Source organism: Augochlora pura, chromosome 3 (assembly GCF_028453695.1).
Source record: "Augochlora pura isolate Apur16 chromosome 3, APUR_v2.2.1, whole genome shotgun sequence".
NCBI lineage: Eukaryota > Metazoa > Arthropoda > Insecta > Hymenoptera > Halictidae > Augochlora > Augochlora pura.
Genome location: NC_135774.1, coordinates 18,032,906 through 18,054,858, shown reverse-complemented (window position 1 = coordinate 18,054,858; position 21,953 = coordinate 18,032,906). Strand labels below are relative to the sequence as shown.

The window sequence follows — 21,953 nt, the reverse complement described above, 5'->3', positions numbered from 1 at the left end:
CGTAAAAATTATTTTTTGGAAATCAAATTTTATATGACTCTGTCACCCATGTACGATTGACACGGTAGTTAACGTGTTTCTCATGTAATTATGGTACACTTTCTCAACAAAGTGATATTATGGCATTCTTGATTAATAATATAAATAGACTCGTTAATAATATAATTTTGTTAATACGTTAATATGTTTATCGATTTTTCTAACGCCAATTTTCGCACAGTCATGTGCACGTAACGACGGCCGTCGAAGCTTTAATACTAACAACGTAGAATCATCACGCTGAAACGAACCGCAACAGTCTGCATGCGTCTCTAATGTCAGCCACATAAAATCGTCGACGCACGAACGTTTCTCTACCTGCCGGGTTTGCGTGGCGATAGAGTTTAAGAGTGAGACGAACTTCTCGTGCAGGTAATTAAATGAAAATCTCCGGACCGCAGTCGCGCGGCGGTGGTGACGAGGAGCAACCGTGACCAACGATGCAACGCTAATCAGCGGCCAATCTCTTTTCACAATTATAGTGTAAAGTGCAGCCGTGAGGTTGCTGCAACCGCGGCGCGCAGGGGCACCTATCCAGGGGCCGGTCGCTCCTACCATCGGCTTTTTATCCCCGCGAGGAGTCGTTACTTTTTTCGTGAGCGGAGGAACGTGTTATCGAGAGGAACGTCGAAGGGAAAGTTCTGGCGGCGCTGGACAGTCGCTGCCGGCCAGCTTATAAGATTCGACGCAGGGTGCCGCGGGTTCGGAACAAGGTGAACGGGTTTCCACGTGCGCATTGTATGCGCAGGCTTCCGATCGCTTCTCGCGAGCCGTTGCAATTTTTCGTCGTAGGATCGGCCGCGCCACTTTCCGACCGCAAGCCCCGGCACCGCGAGTACGCGAAAAATCGACGTCGAGTGCTCGCCCCGCATTCCTCGTCGCGAACTTGCTCCAGCAGCAGTTTTTCGGTGCTGACACCGGACCAGCCGCGCATAGCTCCGGCGGTACCAACGCGACCGGCATCGGTTGCGATTATGAGTGTCGGTGGTTCATGAAGCGCCTCGTAACAGCCGAACGAAGCGGTCGGAACGAAACGAGAAGATCGGGCCCACTAGCGCACTGGAACGGTAAATACCGGCCAGCATCCTGTCCGGCGTTGATCGTCGGACTAGGGACCGTGCATGCAGAAAACTGGTATCTCGTGAATGGTTCGGAGATTCGTCGGGACGCTGCTGAGACGCTCCATCTATCAGGTAAATTCCTCGTGCATACTCGACTATGACCAACGGATTCTTTAATCGTTTTCTTGCGTTCCTCAGTTAGTTGAGAGACGTGACTACCGCCGGTTTCTCAGTATTTACTTTTCAAACAGAGTGTCAATTGGGAATAACTTGAATGGACGAGTTACCGAATTGTTCGTTAAATTGTTCTCCTTTATTTGGTAGGTGATCGTTACGGTTTACGAAAAAATTGACAATGCGCCTACTCATTTGCTTTCCAATAGGATTACATATTTCGAGTCGACGGTTCAGAATTTGTTGAAAGACCAAGACGACGCGAGATTCTCCAGTCTTTCTCTTGCATTTCTTAGTCGTTTGCGAACATCTAAACGCTCTATTGATCTAACAGTTTTCCGAGGGTCGTCTCTTGAATGTCTAAGTCATCAAATTGTTCGGTAATCGTCTTCGCGCGTTTCTCACTTATTCGAATAAGGAAGAGTACGTGAATATCTTGACGCTCTTCTATTCGCTGACTTTATTCCGATAAGCCTTTTTAAATAGAACGTTAACAGTTCACAGTTCCTTAGAAGACTAAGCCAACCGAGTGATTCATTGAGTGTCTACGCGCATAGCTCAGTTATTTGCATGTGGTGGAATTCGTGAAAATCTCGACACACCATCCTAGCCACGGTTTTCCTACAATCTTTATCAGACCAAACGTGAATAGAATTGCTTATAAGATTATCCGAAGCCAACAATTTCATTCGTGAGCAAACCAATTAGTTGGATCAGCCTGATATAACGACATCGTTCGAAATTAGTATTTACGTGGAATGTGTCAATCCGACGGAAATCGATCTACAACTGGAACTGTCGATCTCCACAGAATGTAAACAAATTATCGCGTACCGATGCAAGTAATGTGTTGCGACAGCCTGCAAATCCTCTGAAATACAAGAAATTAATAACACTACCATCATGTTTTTACCGTAAGGAGTCCTCTAGTTAAGAATAATCATTTGTATGATAATAGAAAATTGCATAAGGATCCACGACGTGCCATATATCGACCGATGCAGTTGCATGAGATGAAACAAGTTATTCTTCATCTGTATAAATTTCTATTGCGTGCATTGAAACGATTGAAAAGTAATTAATTTATGGAAATTTAATATTGCATGAATCATTTTTAATCTAATAAGGAATCGGACACTTACCGTCACGGTTGGAATACATTTGAGGATGATCTCCGACGTATCTTGTTAATCTTCTTAATCGATTACAAAAAATATTGTTTCAAATATGTGACTAGTAAACTATACATTTCAAATTCATTTATTTATACGTATAAAAATGAAACTTTCAAGATAATGCTACAAATAATTGCCTAGTGCGCGACTGGCAATTTTTCAAGACTGCTTAAGAGACGAACACATCAAAATAACGTGCAACTCTATTAATATTATTACTTATAAAGTTATTACGACATATGTATATAACTATTACTCGATCGATTGTTATTTGAAGAAAAAGTGGCACCTGTCGGTTAAATGCCTGTTACTGTGACAGCTATTAAAGGTTCAACAATAACACTGCTGCTATTTCACGTAAAATCGAAACTTCACAAAAATACTTTATTAAACTATTTTATTAAACTCTGACAACTATTAAAGGTTCAGCTATAACACTGCTGCTATATCACGTAAAATCGAAACTTCGCAAAAATACTTTATTAAACTATTTTATTAAACTCTGACAACTATTAAAGGTTCAGCTATAACACTGCTGCTATATCACGTAAAATCGAAACTTCGCAAAAATACTTTATTAAACTATGACAACTATTAAAGGTTCAACTATAACACTGATGCTATATCACATAAAATCGAAACTTCGCAAAAGTACTTATAAAAAACTTCATGCAAATCGCAAGAACAAAATGTAACAAATTAGGAAAGTAGCGAATAATACCAAACACTTGTTTAACAGATCAAGAATTTATTGGAACGAATATTTATATAAAAAATTGCTCTTTCCAATTTCAAAAAATTATAAATTATTGAATCGCAGTCGGAGAAATGTGTAGAATATTAAGGAACCAGAAACGACGAATCATAAACAATGAACATGTTAACGTTGGAAACATTTGATTGAAAACACATTTCGCGACATACCCGAGCACAGTTTAGACATTTGCATAAACAATGTTTCATGTATCAGCAGCAGCAAACTACAAATTGTAACACGATATGCCATAAATATAGAGTAAAAAATCTGGCTGAGAGATATCTAATCTCCTCGCGATACCAATGACAACGCTCGTGTTCTTTGTGAAAGAAGCGTCTAACGCGAGCAAACGCGTACGTAATCGTCTCGGGATGGAATTTCATACTCTGCCCCGATAAACTATTACCATGGAATCGCTAATGAATGTTCTTGAACAACCAGTCGCACAAGACTTTTCTCGGGAAAAGAAGCGGCGAGCGTGCGCGCACCGTTCGAAAGATGCGACGATCGAATGCGGGAATCGATTCGATCGTCGCTAGAGACCAGCGTGAGATTAATCGACAAATGACCTTGTTAATTGCTAATGATGATCAACGAACGATTTTACCTCTCCGTTCGAAGCGGCTTCGTTCGCGGGACGAACAGCGGCACACGGTTCACAGAAAACGAGAAACGGGGAAGAGTAATGCCTGAAAGAATGTAGGCCTTCTTAATGGTAGACGTGGCCGCGTGTGGAAGCAATTGTAAAATTCGGAGCTAAAATCAAATCATGTTTTAACATGGCCAGGTCCAGTTATGAGCCTCAGCACGTTATGTCAATACTGCGAGATGTAGGATAGACAAAGACTTTCTCTTAGCGCTTTCTCTGGTCTGTAGTTCGCGATCAAGCAACTACGTGCACAGGAACAGAGAGACCGAGCTATTAAAATCTCATGGTAACGCAAAGACATAAAAAAAGAGATCACAGTTCTTCACATGTGTACCGTTAAAGACCCTGTCCTCCGTCATTGAATCTAATATCCGTTATTTATGCGCTACTTGTATAAAAACTTCGATTGCGGATGCGAAATGTAAAAGGTCGAATTTTTTTATTTATAATGTTAACACAAATGATCGATGCATCTAAAAATAATATGCAGTTATTATACTCATGAAGTGAAAAGTAATAAGAATAATTCTTGGTGAAAGCAAAATGATTGTCTAAAATAGTATAATTTTAATTCGTTTGCATAATATTGCCACGATTTTTGTCTCTCGAAATTAGTACAAATTGATTTAAACGAAAGATGAACAAGAATGACCAGCATTCATTTATATATCGTGACTAAAATTTATCTTGTTCCTACTATTATTATTTGAATGGAAGCACGTGTAATATTGTGGTAAAAAAAAGAATAAAATCGATGGCTTTTATATTACGTGCACATACGAATGATTATGTAGTATAATATAATATACAGCATAATATAAGGTTATTGGCATAACCATGACATGCTCTGTAAATAAGTAAATGTCTGAAATGTATTCTCCAATGTTTATATAAAAATATGTGTACATAGAGTTATCTAATGTTACAAAATAGTATACCTAATATAGAAACTTAATAATGCATGGTGTTTAATGCACATATTTGATAATAACACGAATAAAGTAACTGAATGTTTGCTCAGCCAAAAAATGATAATACGTATTTTACTATCGCTACTTTAATCCCATTATTTATTACATTACTGAACTACAAATTGCTTATAGTTACTAAATAGCTGATTGCACAGGTTGCAACCACACTCGCATGAGTTGCGACTTATAGTGTATCGAATACTCATTTTAAATTAGTGTAATTTACCGATTACGTTAACAAAATATTTCACAAATATCTCACATTCTGTTTAATCTGTTTTGGTTTACAAAACATATTTGCAAGATCTATAATTTCATGAAATCAAAAACACGTGTGTACATTAAATGTAATATAAATTTCTTATCGCTCACCTGTCCTAAAGCTTACAACATTTTTCATTTGCATAATTTTTTTTCTGAAATGCTTAGAATCACTGTAAAAATGTACTCAGGCATCGCCAATATATTTAATAAATCTCCATGGAATCGATCGAATAATTTTTCCGTTGCATTTACTATTATTGTCGAATTTTATCAAGTACATATCTTGTACTTTGTATATTTCATTAATTTCGGATCTCATTAATCTTGCGTTGTTACCGAGTTCGGATCAACTTAAATGAGAAAGTACCATATTCTGTATCATTTGTTACAGGGAAATGCCTGCGATAAAACTTTTCGGAAGGAAGTGGCTAGCTGCGACCGATGATCTGGTTTATCCAGGCTTGTTTGAAATCTTCATTCGAGCCGTCTGGTGAGTGCCTTCCATTTTCCTCGCGATTTAATTAGGTATCATTGACCCACGTCGAAATGAATGATGAACTACAAGGAAAAAGATACAGGTAGAAGTGAATAAACACTGAAAATCGAATCCATTACTTTAGTCTTTCTTTCACGATATAAACGAAAACACTTTTGTAAAAATACCAAATTTTAAATTACTTATTTACACATTTTCGTTAACAATATATTACTATAACGTTTTCCGTAAATTAATTAGCAACACTATTTAAGTTCAATATATTCTTGAATTTTTTCTTTGTTGGAACTGTCTGACGAGATGAATGACATTGATAAGGAATTCAATTTTCTTTAATGTAAAGACTTCAATAATACAGAATGATGGATTAATTGTACAAACATCTTTTTGTACGATTATTTCATCGTACGAACATCTAATTGAGATTTTTTACTTGTTTCTTTTGAAATCATAATTTAACTGTTCACAAAGAAAATTCTAAAAGGCGTATAGAATAGTGATGAAAAGTTGGAAAATATTGGATCTGTTCAACAAATAGAATAGCAGTTAACAGACGAATTATATTGTGTTTGATGCGAGAGAATGTCAATGAGATTAAATACTTCGACATTTGTCTAGACACGTAATTTTCCTTGCTACTTTCTTTGTAGATTTAAAATGTTTAAATACTATTTGGGCAATAGACTTTAAACACACATTCTACGTGGAGAAATAGAGCAGCTGATATGCATACACACTGAAATCAGATGTTACCAAACCGGTAACGCCCGCGTAACACGAAATTCGTACGATGCAGTTTCGCTTTAACATACTTACGAAAGTGTGGAAACCTCTGAGATAACGTAGTTGTTTTCACGGAAAGAAAGCAGACGATTCCGAGAAGACTTTTACAGAAATCCAACGGCTAATACAGTGCAAATGAAAAATTCATAAGAACTCACATAAATGAATAAATAAATAAAACTGACAAATTTAAAAAAAAAAGAAAATAGATATGGAATTAAAAATGTTGCAGGTAAAAATGAGTTGCAAGTAATAATGTGTGTTGTCTGAAGTTAACGTACGCATATCTTTGGAGAATTATTAATAGATAACTATTTATAACAAATACGAAGTTACGAGAGCTTGTAGTTATGAAAGCTAACAGCAGAGTCTTAATCATTTTATTTTAGTTAACCGTGTCTGTGCTGGTTCTTACGTCTTATGATGTTGTAATTTTGAGAAACATGATTATTATGGAACGCGAGAGTTTATTCATTTATATCTAATTTGTCGTTAGATCATTCAATAAACATTCGAAGCAGAATTATAGAAGGTCGTTGACAGGGCTCCGTTTAAGTTTCCCAAACGCGGATACATATTTAGTATGACGTAACACTAATCTTATGTAAAATAATTGGAACGTCTTACTTTTAACTTACACACATATTTGTAACGTGATATATAATTCGCCCGATTTTATATACATTTGCATGCAACTCACGACTATATTCGTGCATGTTGACGTATATCCACAAGTTAATAATCTTTTTTTATTCGATTATGCTATTGACGTTGATTGATCGATAAATTTCTGACGCTTGTCATGCGTAGACGTCTGGGCAATAAATATTTCTACTGTTCATGCGGCACTCTGCTTAGTTGAGCTGTGACGCATGAACCAGAAAATACAATTCATACCAGTATCGTTAAAATGATAAATTATGTCTTCTTTTATGTTTCACATTTATCGAAATCTCGATCCAGCTTTCTCATCGGAGATGTTTTGTTTCCTCTACAGTAACGCTGTCCAATTTTTCATTCTTCCACATTTTTATAGATTTCGGTGCATCGAATAAAAGTGAGGTCATTTTTTTATCACTCTGAATCTTTGAGGAACTTAACTTTGACAAAAATTTGTCGAAACTACAACGCGAAGACTTTTGCTTCCTCAATTGTAAAATCTATAGAACTGATATCTGCACCAATACTTTAAATGCAAACGGCACATTTTGTTGTAACGTTACGAACATTGAAACATGTTTAAACAATGTTCAACAAAAGATGGTTCGCTTTCAAAATATCGATTTTGTCGAGTATTTTTAATTTATTTTGGATATTTCTTTCGTGTGTCAGATTAACGTATATTAAATAATTGTAATTTGTAAGTGTTTATTGAGCTATCCTTTAATAGAAGTATTATGTAAAATAGACGAAATAGACCTTCACCGAATGTCATGTACAAAAGTAACTTTGCCAGCATTCTTCACGTCATTGACATTAGTGGTTTTGTTATAATTAAATTTTGTCGGATTTACATAATCAACGACTAGAAAGTAAGAAGGGAAAGTTGATTACAGGCCAAAGATAACAATTTTACTGTAGCGCAGTAATTATTTTGATCTTGATCCTCGCGTCAAGACGTTTTACTTGTTCACTGATATTTCATTTGACCACAAAATTTGTAACATAAAAAACCTAGAAAAGGGTTATGACATATCCAGTCTCAGAGGCATTCATTACGACTTTCACACTATTTTGCAATCGATATTTATTTTATTTCTTAAACAATCGAGGCTTATATTTAGCCTACAAACTTTATATTTCTATGGCAAAATTGAGTAGTTACAATTTAAAGTAGCAGAAAGATTAAAAGAATTTTAAAATATCAATATATTACTTTTAATCTACCAAGACGATTAAAGAGTGAATAAAATTGTTATTCAGTTCATACTTCCTTGTTTTACTTTGAACAAAAATCCATAGTCTCCTCATAACTTATCCTTTACTGCTTCGGAAGCAATCTATTATTTGTCAAATTAGTTTAATTATATTAATTACACGGTGCGTTTGATACCTGTTTGACGTTGATCCTATCGGATGTTAATATGCAGTTTCCCCGCTAGCAAATTAACCAATGTTAACGATATTGTATGCTGACTACGCTAAAAAGATTCACTATTTACAGCAATTAAATCTACTGGTATTCCATCGGGAGCAAGTGTCTAAAACTTTAATCTCCTGCAATTGATTTTGTTTATGCAGGTTCATTCTTATTGGCACCGCCTGCCTTCGATACTATCAGTACACATGGAACTGTCAGTTGGGTGGCGTTTTGGTTCGCGTGTTCCTCTTAGGACAATTGACGTATCTCCTGCTAACCATGGTTTTTATGCTTCTAATCGTCAGATACAGTGTGAAAGGATCTATTATGGATACGAAGGCTCGCAAATACGTGGAACCGCTTCTGACAGTCAAGTAAGTAAACGTTTGGATATTTCATAGCAATTTACGGTATCGGAAACAACGCAGACGCATTAACGCTACATGCCGAATGGTGGCACGAACTGCTTGTCGATTCACGGCAATTTATCCCCGGATAAACCATTCGGCGTCTGTTATTTTCATTTCAGCGCAACATCGTTTACGAACGATTTGCCGACGCAAATCGTTACCTTTTTTGTTTATTCCGATTTTAATTACGCGCTCTACGGACGTCGATTACTTGCCGTTTAATACGCGCAAGATGCGCCGTGATAAAAAACGTAAATTAAAAGCGTGCTACCTTCGACCGTTGATAAGTAAATAGAAATTAATAAGATCGATAAACGAAAATACGAGACGAGAAGAAGACTTCGACGTTGTGTCGTTAAGAGATCGTTAATAGAATTTTTAGATATTCTGGTCAGTCACTGAGACACTAAATAAGTCGATATCCTGTTAAGTCCACGTTTATATTGACACATATAATTAATAATTTAGAAATATAACTGTTACGTTTCAATATAATATGAAGTCATACGTTTTGCTTTTAATATTTATAATATATTATTTAATATTCCTTTTTAGTATTGATTGTAGTAGTTATGATGTTTCATGAAAACGATAAGTTCATCTATATTTATCAGATTAGGAGCAAAATTACTCAAGAATGTTAGAGAACGTATCTTAAATAATCTATTGTTTTACATTTTTTGAGACATCTTGTATGATGCATAACACGAATTGACTGTTTCAAAATCAATTCATTTAATTCTTGAGTTCGTTTTTAACTATTCTTATTTCTATTTCCTATTTATATATCCAATATATTAATTAATCTTGTCGAATATTTCTGGGGTAACAGTTTTTAATGTATTTATTAGTTACTCCAAAGTATGTTCCATAATTATAATTGAAATGAATCACGAATTGATATTATTGTTGAAACTAATTTTAACTGAAATTGAACGAACATCAATATATACGCATGCGTATATTTGACGTTAGCGTTGCCATTAGTTGCAATTGTAACGTGCTTTATCAGAATTTATATGATTCTCAGAATTGCCGTTTTTTTTTTTGTCAATTATCTTTCTACGTCTCTGCGTCAACATGTATTAATATGCCTTTTGCAGCTACGCCTATTTCTAGGTTTTCACATTTACCTCTGCCATATACGTCTGAGTTTTTTTTTAAATTCTAATTACGCAAATATATGCCTGCTTAGGGGTTACGTAATAGCATTGATTTTGTTACGATTTGCCGCGATTAGTATATAATGTATTTGACGATCACGCCAAATACGAAAAAGAAAAGAGTTATACTATCTTTCGCAAGTAATTTAATGACGTCTGCAGTCTTTTTTCTCTGCATTATTTTTTTTGGAAATGAAGATGATGCTCTACTATTTAAGCGAAATGCTATTACATTGTGCATTTTTACATTATATGAAACCGTGTACCAAAGCGAATTCATTCGTATATGACATAATGAGACCTTTTCGTGCATAATGACTTTGCCACCAGAATAAACTCAAATTGATTCCATTATAAAAATATCGAACGAAGAAACACAGAACACATTTTTTACTTATGTGTCAATGTTAATAATTGAGTTGACTAGTGATTATAAATTTCGTACTGCTGTTCATAATTATTGAAACTCACGTGCATTGACTCTGTTTCATAATACCTGACGTCGACAATTAAAATTGAGAAAACAGATCATTCTACAAATTTTGAAATAGCTTCAGCAGAGGTTATCATAATTCTAATAATGATAGGAAACAAGTAAACTGCGGTTATTGGTGCAAAATAAAAAATTTCTCTCCACCAATTATAGAAAAAAAGACTTAAATAGAAATATACTTTCCCTCGTAATATTATAGTTAAGTACTGACGTCTTTACTGCTCTGTATTTCATTGATCCAATTTTGCCATAACTGCATGAAATCCGCAGTCGATTAATAAGTGTATTTAGAAACGTATCAGGTTTGTACGGGGCATTACATTTCACGGATTAATGAACGCGTTATTGCAGAGATATGCATATAATGCATTTAATATGGCAAATGTATAAAGCTGACAGTGAAAAGTTTAGTACCTATATCGCAATAACGATTATGCTATAAATGCGAACAGTTGTTGAACATTGCCAAATATTTTACCGGCCTTTATATGCCTTTATTTCATTTGAACATTTTTGAAACACTCTCTGTAAGAGTTAACACCGATACTCGGCTGTCACTGAATAAATTTTTCTATTTTCACAATTCCACAGGATACTGCTGCTCCTGCCCGAGATAGCATGGAACGTTTTAGGAAGTATTTGGATGTTTGGCGGAAGCGTCAAGTGCTCATACGATCATTACACCACGACCGTCGTTCAAGCACTCGTGCTTTTCGACTGGATCCTCATAGGTCTGACTATTTTCGGCCTAGCGCTGATCTTCGACCCCCTGGGCTCAATCGAGAACAAAAATCTTGAAAATTTGGCCGAACACAGCAAGCTGTCGAGCCTTTGGTTGCGTAGATTCAAGTTCCTCTGGTGGATGCGAAAAGACGAGAGTGCTGATGAGACTTTTCAACATATCGCTGGTGAGACATAGGTACGGCTGGCCTGGAAAGAGTCGGCTGCATTGGAGTTGTAACAATGTTGCTTTTTAAGCCTTCTACGGATCTTTTTCCGAGTGCATGTGACTCGAACTATCATTAATCCCTTGCGGTACTTTTATCTTCGCAGTTACAATGATTAGATAATATTCGATTGGAATAATTTCTCGGAGGAGAAATAAAATTAATATTCATAATGTGCTTACAATTACTTCAGCGCTTAAATTGAAATAACATCCTTATTTAACAAGTTATTGTTACAAAATCACGAGTCCGACTCGTCAAAATACGGCAAGGAGTTAAACCTTCGATGCGATGCCTAATAAGTTTGGATCTAACATTGCGAGTACATAGTCGTCTAGTCTCTGAGACGGCTGATTTAAGCTGTGGTCTGTAAACAGAGAGACATGTATATAATTTCTGATGTCAAAAATGAATTGCAATACTAAGATTACAAACATGAAGAACAGAAACTTAAAATAGTAAACAAGTTTAAAAAATTTAGGAATATCGAAGATATTATTTATTGGCTCCTGATGTCTTTAACGGACAATTTTTATTGTACAGAATTCGCAAAGTAGCAGTAAAACATTTATGAGTGCGATTCTCGATGCAAAAGAAGAAAATTTTGTTTACTATAGTATAAGAACAGATGCATCTGAAACTTTTCATGGTTTCGTATTTCAATAACCACTATTTGTCATAAATCTATAAAAGCCGCAGTCGATCTACGAGTTCCAAGAAATTAGTAAAATTGATAATGAATGGTTGACCATTCAGAATCAACGAAAGTATATAAATATTGCCATAAGTGATTTGAACAGAATTAATAAATATTAGATCCAAATGAACCTAGACATTGCCACAAATGAAGTCGTCGAATACATTAACATTTCGAAACCTATCATATTTTTTGTTAAGGAAAATTGGAGGATACAAGGAAACTCTGAGATGAAATCAATGTTTAAATTAGAAAAACTGGTCGTTCAAATTAAATTCATGTTCATTAATTCGTTCTACTCGCTAAAGTATCAATAAGCAATAAATAATAATGAGCCACTCCCATTTAACGTATTTTTTATCTTACAATATAGAGTTACTGTTTCCGGTGAATCAGGTTTTCACATATGTACACGAAACCGACATGCTATTACTGGAAGTTGAAGTTAGAAATAATTTACACCCAATTTCACGCTATTTCAATCGCTTTGGTTACACGCTCTTAACAATTAGTTATAAATTATCTTTTGATCTATTTTTTAAATTTGACTACTTCTTCAGTGCATTCAAATTCAATTGTTAGCGTTTCCCATAAAATAATAGCATTGTTCAATCGGTCCCTCGTTTTTATAATTAACTAAAGACAGTTTAATCATAAGAAAATTACTAAGCATTCAAAGATACGTACATTTTAAACGCCACGTGTACAATTTGGAAATTTTGAAGGAATTGCTATCTACATGTATATAGGAATTCCATGCAAATTACTTTTAAACGATCTTCGAATTCAACGAAATGCAAATTCAACCTAGTCTGTATCAAAATTCACCGTTAATACGCATGAAACGGGAATGTTGAGAAACGAATATTGTAGGAATTGAACGAATTTAAATGTTTCAAAAATTTTGCGAATTGACTAGCAAATATAGTTTGATTACTGATATCTTCAACTTGTGATTCTTCCTTTATCTTTCTTACCACTTTCATAGTCTACGTAAATCTGATATAGAGTTGAATAATTTGTTATTTCTATTATCCGAATGCATTAAAGTAGTGGTATACTTTTGTTTTGATACAACATAGATTAACTACTTTTGTATAAAGCGCAAGTGTTAATTTCTATATTCACGAAACGTATCTTTAGTTAATTATTTACTTGGATTTATAGACAATTATCGGACTACAGTAAATTTTCGCAAATTGTCTCTTAGCTTTTAAACAATAATGGGCGATATGGAAAGTGAAGGTACAATTGTTCGTGTTTCAGAGCTCGTTTCTATATTTACTGACAATCGGTGATTATAAAATCGAGCCGCGAGACTCGGGTAGTATACTTTTGTTTACAAAGTGAGTAACAATTGGAGAGAATTTACTGTATATAATTACGTAACAATATAATAAGAAAATGGACAGTTAATTAACTATTTAATTACACAATCAAATAATTATATAATTAGATAAGTGATTTATTGGATAACCAGTTAAATTATGCCACTATATTAATTACACGATGGTTTTTATTATCATTAAGAAACTAATATTTCTAGGCTTGCTAACTGGTCTGTTCCGAGGAACAGACTTGGTTCCATCGGATGTAGTGGCAGGAAGCATTTTACTAAGAATACGACGGAAACGTGAAATCCATGAACTGCGTCGGCTGAGACTCTTTGCTGATCCAGTAACTACAACAGGTATTTATGTTCCGCCATCTACACGTATTAACGTACTGAATTGATACCAATTAATTTTCAATTATATGCGCATATATGCATTGAGAAGTTTTTCCTGTAACAATTATTTGCGTATCTAACAGTACCTTTGTGGAGCACTAGAAGTGGCAAGTTTTATGTTGCTTTGTATTAATAGATAGCATATACGTGTTTATTCTAAATTGTTGTTATTTTAACTTTCAGATAGCGAACTTTTTTTAGAACATCGCCGAAATTGTTTAGAACATTTACAGCTCCAATTATCATTTTCTTTTAAACATATTATTCTATTTTTCCTGATGAGACAATTATCCATTTAGAGCAATCATCAGAAATTGATTAATCGTAAATGATATTAGTAGTAAATGATGATATCGATACTTTGTTTTTGGAAAAAATCTAATCTAAACATTTCTGCACCGTCCAATGTTTAAATTTCGTATCACTAGCAATATGCGGAAAATGAAATCTTTCATCGTGTACAACGTGTTTAATAAATGTATATATTTCGTAAGAGAATAATGGAGATAATTCGCATTTTTTTATTATAGATGCATCGGTCATCTTCGCTAATACACCTAGTTGGATGAACTTGGAGTTGGCTTCTCATTATATAAAGCTATCAATAGCCTGTTATGGATGGTTATACGCAATTTATATGCACACGTGTACCGGATGCTTCCGCGTTTTACAGAATTTAACCTGCTGCTCCTGTTTTCGGTAAATATTAGTTCAGAAATTTCCAATGCGATGAAACTGTCTCTACTACAAATTGCACAAGGCTACTTCGTGGATAACTATTGTCATCAAATACGTTTTCATATTTCTCACATCCTGTAATTTTTGTGAATTAAGATTTTCTTATTCTATTATTTCGAGAACCAAAAGTTAACTTTCGGTAATATTATTATTTCCGAAAACAAAAGTAAACCTTTTATAATATTGATATTACTAAAAAAGAGAAATGAACCTTTCTGTAATATCAATATGTGTCAATATTTTCTCCATCCAACTTTCCATTCAATAGATTTGCCCCAAAACTTACCAGAACAAGGGTACAGCTATGCAGTAGCAAAAGTGATCAGCATGTAACGCTTTGTAAAAACAACAATCTGATTTGATCTAGATTTCTCTCCATTAATATTATAATGCACACGTGAATTGGGAAATTTATTTAATCATTTCCTGTGAACAAGTCTTTTCAAGTTGTACTGAATTTAATGTTAGTTACACACGCCTTATTAGACAAAATTTACTATAAGAATCCAGTTTTGTGTGAATGTGGTGCCTACGTTGATTCGCAATTCAATTACAGACGGAAACGGACTGTCATTATTGGAGACAATTGTTGCTACTGCTATTTAGCCGGCTTTAAATACATGTCAGACTGGCCCGTAGACGATATTCTTTATGCGTCCTTTAAAAATTATTTATGCGAGGTTGGTACTGATTTTTTAATAATACATAGGTAAGCAGCTTTTTCTATCTGTATAAATGTTTTTAGATACCATTCTGTGTCGTCGTAGATCATAAGACAAACAATATCGTCATCGCCATACGAGGCAGTTTATCTGTACGTGATATACTGACAGATATTGATGCGGGTTCCGCGTTTTTCGAATGCGAAGGCCTTCCGCCGGGCTCAATGGTAAATATTAGCATAAGGAAATCAAACATTCGCAATTTAACAGTTCTTGTGAATCCTCTATTGCTTGAATATCATTTATGCGAATCTACAGCACATTTTCGAATCGTAAGACAAGTCTTAATCAGAAGAATTGTAAAATGCGATTGAAATAATATTCGCGAGATTTCAAATCCCGTAAACGATGATGACTTAAGAGACAATGTTAGTACCGCGTGTAATTAATTTTCGTTTTCCACAATTTAATTTCACTATTCAAACTATAAATACCATACTATGGACAAATAGTACATATTGCATAGTTGCGTAATAATGTACATATCGCATAGTTAAAATTCTCAGTTGGAAATATTTGGTTTGCAGATCATTTAGTCGAGAACAAATACATTTTCTGAGGTTTTAACGTATAGAAGACAGCGTTTATTTCTAGTGATTCATGTCTTTCGTTAATACTGAAAGTCGTAACTGTTATCACGATGCATGTTATAAATGTACTCATTTTTTATTGCGTTACTGTTAAAAGGATTTTCGATGAAATAATATATAAAGAACGAAAAAGTCAGACACACACGTGACATCTCTAAATTACGTAAAAACTATGACACATTGTTTCCTATTAAGTTTAATTGTATTTTCACAATCATCCATTTTTGTATGCAGGCTCACAGCGGTATGATAGTAGGAGCGAAAGTCATTTTGAAGCAACTGAAGGAACATAAGATTTTGGAACGAGCGTTCAACACACATCCTAACTATGACTTGATGCTGACAGGTACATACAAAATGTTATTCAGTGCACCTCTCTTCCCTATTTATAATAATCAGGCGAAATGAAAAGAATAAATGGGCTAAAAGAATTTCACAATATCAGCGTGATATTTCCAAACTATTCAAATAATTAAGAGAACAATTTAGTCATCAACTTTTACTTTGCATTAAGAGCGGCAATCTCAAAAGTGTGATTATACTTTCTACTATACATCCTACAAAATCAGCTAACAAATGCAGTGAATAATTTCTTCTGCTCTTTCTGTAAAAGGAAATTTACAATTCGTTTTTTCCAAAAATATAGAAAATCCAGGAGAATCGTTTTTTCTTTCATACTCTGTGCATACCTACTGTTTATGATAACGCTGTTTCAGTATAGTGCCTAACTTGTTCCGCATAAAATGGAAAATTTTTAGCCAATAGTTTTACCATAATTACTCATAGTTGCTTCAAACTACACACTTTTGTTTTACGTAATACGAATTTTTCAGGTCACAGTCTAGGTGCTGGTATAAGCATTCTATTAGCGTTTTTATTGAGGCCTCAGTATCCGAATGTGAAGGTCTACGCGTTTGCCACACCGGGTAAGTGTTAACTACTGTGTTACTACTTTGAATTGTTATTATAAATCCCTTATTTGTTGCAACGATTTTGTTACTATTAAAAAGCGTTATCTTAATTGTAAGGAAACAAGGTTTTAATTATGAGGAAACAATGTTTGATCTAGCGGGTCTCCTTTCACGAGAAGTTGCTAGAATTTCGGAAGAATTTGTCTTCACAATAGGAGTCGGCGATGATTTCGTGATGAGACTCGGGGTTGACAGTATAGAGAACTTGAGGACATCCTTGGTCATGACGTTGCAAGCCTGTCGATTGCCCAAGGTAATGAATTAAGTCTATAAAGTCGAAGACTATGCTTTATGCAAAATAAATATTGACAGTATCAATTATGAAGAGACAATAGTGGACAGATAATTGATTCTTTTATTGGCTTTGAGAACGCATGAAGCTAGTCTCAACGCATAAGTATTTGAAGCCATGACAGGTTTAGCTTGTTATTAGTAGACTATTGTTTTCATACATTTATGACAAAATGTGTAACTGAAATTGAAAGTAACGTGATAATTAAAAGAATTTCAGAATGTCAATCTATTATTTGTAATCTGTTGGCACATTATCAGTCAGAAATCATTCTCGAAAATATCCCCAACATCTATGTAGTTTGATTAATAAAGTAATGGTATATTGTCTCGGTCACTATATCTCGCAATTCGAACAGACAATTTTTGTTTTTGTATACAAATCTGTAGAATTTATTAAGTGATAGAGGAAGTTTGCTCGATCAAAAATATTCATCACAGTGGATCTGCTCGACTAGATTATTTTGGTAATCTAGTAGAACAAATCCTAATGACTACAAACAAGAAAGTACTACATTACTCGCCACTCTACTAAATCATCGTCCGCATTTGATCTAGTCATAAAAATTTAAGCAAGAGTTTGTAATTAACGCGTGACGGAAAATTTGTTTTCCAGTACAGAGTGGTCATGAACGGGTTGGGCTATATGTTGTCTGGCATCCCTGAAAAGGATCTGAATAAAACTTGGAGTTCGTGCAATATTATAACAACGTCAGCAGGACAGTCGCCGTTGCTCAGCGACCGGGACGCCATCACTGCTCAGGTGAATATTTAACCGCCATTTTTAATATAGATAATAGGGGAAAGTTGTCCATTTTATTCCAATTAAAAAATTCTGCACAAGCTGGCGATAAATTTTTTCCGACATGTGTCAAATGAAAAATAAATCTATCAGTTTCTGAAAAGAAACAAATTAAAGAATCATAATTAGTAGTCGTAATATACGCTTACTACTTTTAATTATATTTTAAAATTTTCATACACATTCTACTAAACGTGAATGCCGTTCATTTCTTCGAAATCGAAACCTAGATCGATCGTTCTTTTATGAAAGTGTAAAATTGAAAATGGATAAAGATACAGAGCAGTTATAAATTGTCTCATTCTATAAGAGAAATTATTAAATGTGGGCAATCGGCGTAGTTGTGAAAGAAATCGTAGTGTGAAATGTTAATATATGGAAAAATTGATGAGAATTACATAAGTCCTATTTACTTTTTGCAAGTAAATTGCTACAAAAAGGATAGTTACGTTATTAAATCAACATGCTGAAGATACTATAGAGTTATTACCAGACATATAGTTAGAACGAATTAATCAGCAAGGTATGATTTAAGTAGTTACATATACATTTCGCAAATTTCTCATAACGAGTGTATACACTGGTCAACTAATGTCCACATATACTTGCAGGACGATATTAAATACGATCGAGATATTACGCGGAGAAGATTTTCGAAAGTAAGACTCTACATTGGAGGGAAAATACTCCACATAACGAAGATTAAGTCGAAAGCAAAAGAATCAGAAGGAAAAAGGTTTGGCATTGAATTTTCATTTTCTGTTCTTGCTTCTTACTCACCTCACATTTAAGATGTCGATTCTTATGATGTATTACCTTATATGTCTTCTGAAACGAGATCATGGTGAACAACGGATCAATAGCATTAACTATCATGTCACATTGCTCCGATATTTACTCACATATAATACATTGTAAATGTACATGATTATTTCTGAAATTAGAAGAAAATTAACCCTTTGCACTCGAGCGGTAATTCGAAGAGGCCACTAAAATTGTTACAGCATGTTCCAATATAATTTTTATATTATGAATAATTGGATTTCAAAAATTATTAAAAGTATAACTATTGTTGCACGAGTTACAAGATTCAATTTCACATTCATAAAATACATTTTGCCATATAAAATGGAAATGCTACATGTCAGGAAAGTTATTTTAGAATTACAGATAAAATGGCTTCGAGCAACTAATTTTCAAGACATCCTGATGTTGCATAAAAATATATTTTGTGTCGTTTTCAGTGTTCAAATAATTGATACTACCCTACATTATAACGTTGTTTACTGTTATGACAGTAAACGGAGTTACGTCTTATTGTTTCAACGTATTTTTATGTCATTATCTTTGGGAATTTTATACATACCGCATGAGTATCAACTTTTATTAATAAATTTAAGCGAAGATTTCTAAACTATTACATAAAATTGAATAGATACAGAATACCATACAGAAAGAACGAAATTTCAGTTAAAACTGACTTGTAACAAATTGACGTTTACAGGAATCGCTGCTTTAATTCAAACTTTAATTCACTGCGCCAATTCAAATTTTCGAAAGCATCGAAGCAATACAAGTGTTCTTTCTTTTACAGCAAAAAGGAGAGTTCGAAGGAGAAGAAATACGGAATGCGATGGGCGCAACCGGAAGAATTTAAAGAATTAATTGTGATGCCACGGATGTTATTGGATCATCTGCCAGAAACCATAGAACATGCTGTGAATACCTTAATAAAACAACAGAACGATCTACCATACTACTTTGATCCGTGATCGAATCCAAAGAGAAAATTTGTTCAACAATGACGAACGGGACATGAACACATGCTCAATGATCAACAAAATTTATTTAATATCTATCTAAGTTACTTATTTAATGTAAGCGTCCAATATTCTACCATTAAAAGGAATTGTGTATCTTGTAATTTATGTTACTTTCTAGGCTGCGACGAAGTAAAATTCTCATTTCCATATTTAGACATTCGTTATTTATTCGCAATAGAGTTTCCTTCAACTATCATCTGCTTTATTTTGATTCTTTCGTCTAATTAAAATAATACAATGATTTCCAAACATTACCATAGAAATTGATTTTCGTCAACTTTATCCAAGGTAGTTATATAAAAGCAACTGTTTTCATTTACGAAATTTTATTCATGCCGGTGTTACGTGCTGATTGTCCCTATTTTGGTCAAACCATTAAAGGAATTTACCTGGGAAAGGGGGTATGACAGTGATTACTGCAATATGGTTAATACACACACATTTATTTGGAATCGACTAAGGTCCGGACATAAGATGTTTTTCAACTGGCCCCGTCGCTTGGGGTCGCAGAGTTTTTGTAGCCTAGGCTTCCCTCTCCTGTCCTCAGGGTGGTGGAAAAATGGGATAAGGAAAGGAGAAGAAGGTTAGGGAAAGTCCTTGGGAATTTCTGAACGGGCCCACCCGAGGCTAGGTAATGTAGGAAAAATTGAGGACATAAACCAGACGCACACTCAGGTTATTCGGGCCTTCAAGGCCTCTCAAGAAGCGTCCGGTTTCATTAGATTTACTATACCAACCCCAGGTGGTCCGTCGCTATGTAGAGGTCTTAATTATTATTTTAAAAGAACAGGAGGGTTCGCCAGACTCGCTGGTTGCGGATGTGACACCGGTTCTAATTTAACAAGACAAAAATACTTAAAATCCTCACGGACCACGACACGCGACTCGACATTGTATGTCGAAGAGTGTCTATTCCAAAATTGTTTACACTGTTGTTGTTTACGTGCGAGTTCGGTGCCTGCAGGTCCATGATTTGTTAATGATTTCCAGTTGCTCAATAATCACATGGGTAACAACCCGTGGTGGTCTCAGGGGCTTGATATTTAAACTATCGTTTCTATCTTAGTTTTCGGACTGGGTAACGTATACAGGCGTCAAGAGAATGCCCGAAAGCTAAATAAATAAATAAATACTTTTAAACACCGTTTTTTCGTGCATCTTTTCTATAATACATCCCTCTACTTTCGAGCATTCAACATTCGCATACGCTTTCATTTCAAGGCTATATCTGTATTTACAATTTGTTTGTGGGACCGAGGCAAATAGTTTATACTAACTTTATCAAAGACCGTTTAAACGAGCGATTAGAGAGTTCTCAGAATGCTATATATTCTTACGGCGACTTGTCTGAACGTGTCGTAATGTGGTATTGTTCTGTGGTGAACACCTTTTAGAGAGAATAGCTGAAGACAGGGGTTGCCACGAATCTGTTGTGTTAATAGACAGTCAGCAGTCGAGACCGGACCGTCAAGCGATTCGTAACGATACATTGTATCTATATTGTATATTGTATATAAACGAGTTGTAAATACAATGCCGCTACGCGAGGCGCGTAACACGTGTAGTGAAATTCGCAACAATATTATCGGCTCGGCCCCCAGCCAATGGAATGAAAAGTAAAATGTGGGGATATTGTTCGGAACGGATCAATATTAACGTAGTCATATATATTATGCAAATGTGTTAAATATGCGTAAGTAGACAGTTCGGATACAGTTATTAATAGCAAAAACTCATGGATAGACTATAGATGTTAGAGTTGATGCGTGATTATATATATATATATATATATTTGGCTGAATAAGAAATAACGTATTGTATTTAATTATGTAACGCGATGTGTTTGTACAACATAACGAACGATGCGATCAGATCTGTCGACAAGAAAACATCGTATGGTCGATAAACAAAAACGGCGCAACCGCTCGATAAATGTTTATACGTAATTCTGGTTAGGCGCGAATTATAAACTATTATTCTAACAATAGATAATTGATGAAGAAAATTAGAAATGAATTTGGAATAAGTCTTCAGAAGAACTGCGCTGCGTGCTCCATGCATCGAATTAACACTTCGAAATCAAAGTGCAATACCATTAATACAATTATCTGAAAAATGGCTCGGTAAA

The 21,953-nt window shown here is 34.7% G+C and overlaps 1 protein-coding gene across 5 annotated transcripts; it reads left to right on the top strand.

Moving 5' to 3' along the window:
- The first annotated feature begins 420 nt into the window (after window positions 1-420).
- On the top strand, window positions 421-19,974 carry LOC144478971 (diacylglycerol lipase-beta). Of its 5 annotated transcripts, none has more exons than XR_013495425.1 (14): window positions 421-1,232; window positions 5,482-5,580; window positions 8,611-8,823; window positions 11,107-11,423; window positions 13,706-13,849; window positions 14,419-14,587; window positions 15,183-15,306; window positions 15,372-15,515; window positions 16,173-16,284; window positions 16,772-16,864; window positions 17,008-17,162; window positions 17,817-17,963; window positions 18,426-18,525; window positions 18,614-18,738. XR_013495425.1 is itself a non-coding variant. In XM_078197387.1 (14 exons), the coding sequence occupies exons 2-14, from the start codon at window positions 5,486-5,488 to the stop codon at window positions 19,772-19,774; spliced, it is 2,016 nt and encodes a 671-aa protein (XP_078053513.1). In that variant the 5' UTR covers window positions 439-1,232; window positions 5,482-5,485; the 3' UTR covers window positions 19,775-19,974. The 5 variants fall into 5 exon arrangements, 4 of the variants coding, with proteins under 4 accessions (XP_078053515.1, XP_078053513.1, XP_078053514.1 ...); XM_078197387.1 differs by lacking the exon at window positions 18,426-18,525 and adding an exon at window positions 19,597-19,974 and having other exon boundaries at window positions 439-1,232; XM_078197388.1 differs by lacking the exons at window positions 421-1,232; window positions 18,426-18,525 and adding exons at window positions 1,315-1,420; window positions 19,597-19,974.
- The last annotated feature ends 1,979 nt before the right edge of the window (window positions 19,975-21,953 follow it).

Excerpts from the sequence above, each read along its gene's own strand:
- LOC144478971 (XM_078197387.1), top strand. The coding sequence starts at position 5,486 with ATGCCTGCGATAAAACTTTTCGGAAGGAAGTGGCTAGCTGCGACCGAT. Across the intron at positions 5,581-8,610 it reads ATCTTCATTCGAGCCGTCTG|GTTCATTCTTATTGGCACCG; the intron begins GTGAGTGCCTTC and ends TTGTTTATGCAG. Across the intron at positions 15,516-16,172 it reads GCCTTCCGCCGGGCTCAATG|GCTCACAGCGGTATGATAGT; the intron begins GTAAATATTAGC and ends TTTTGTATGCAG.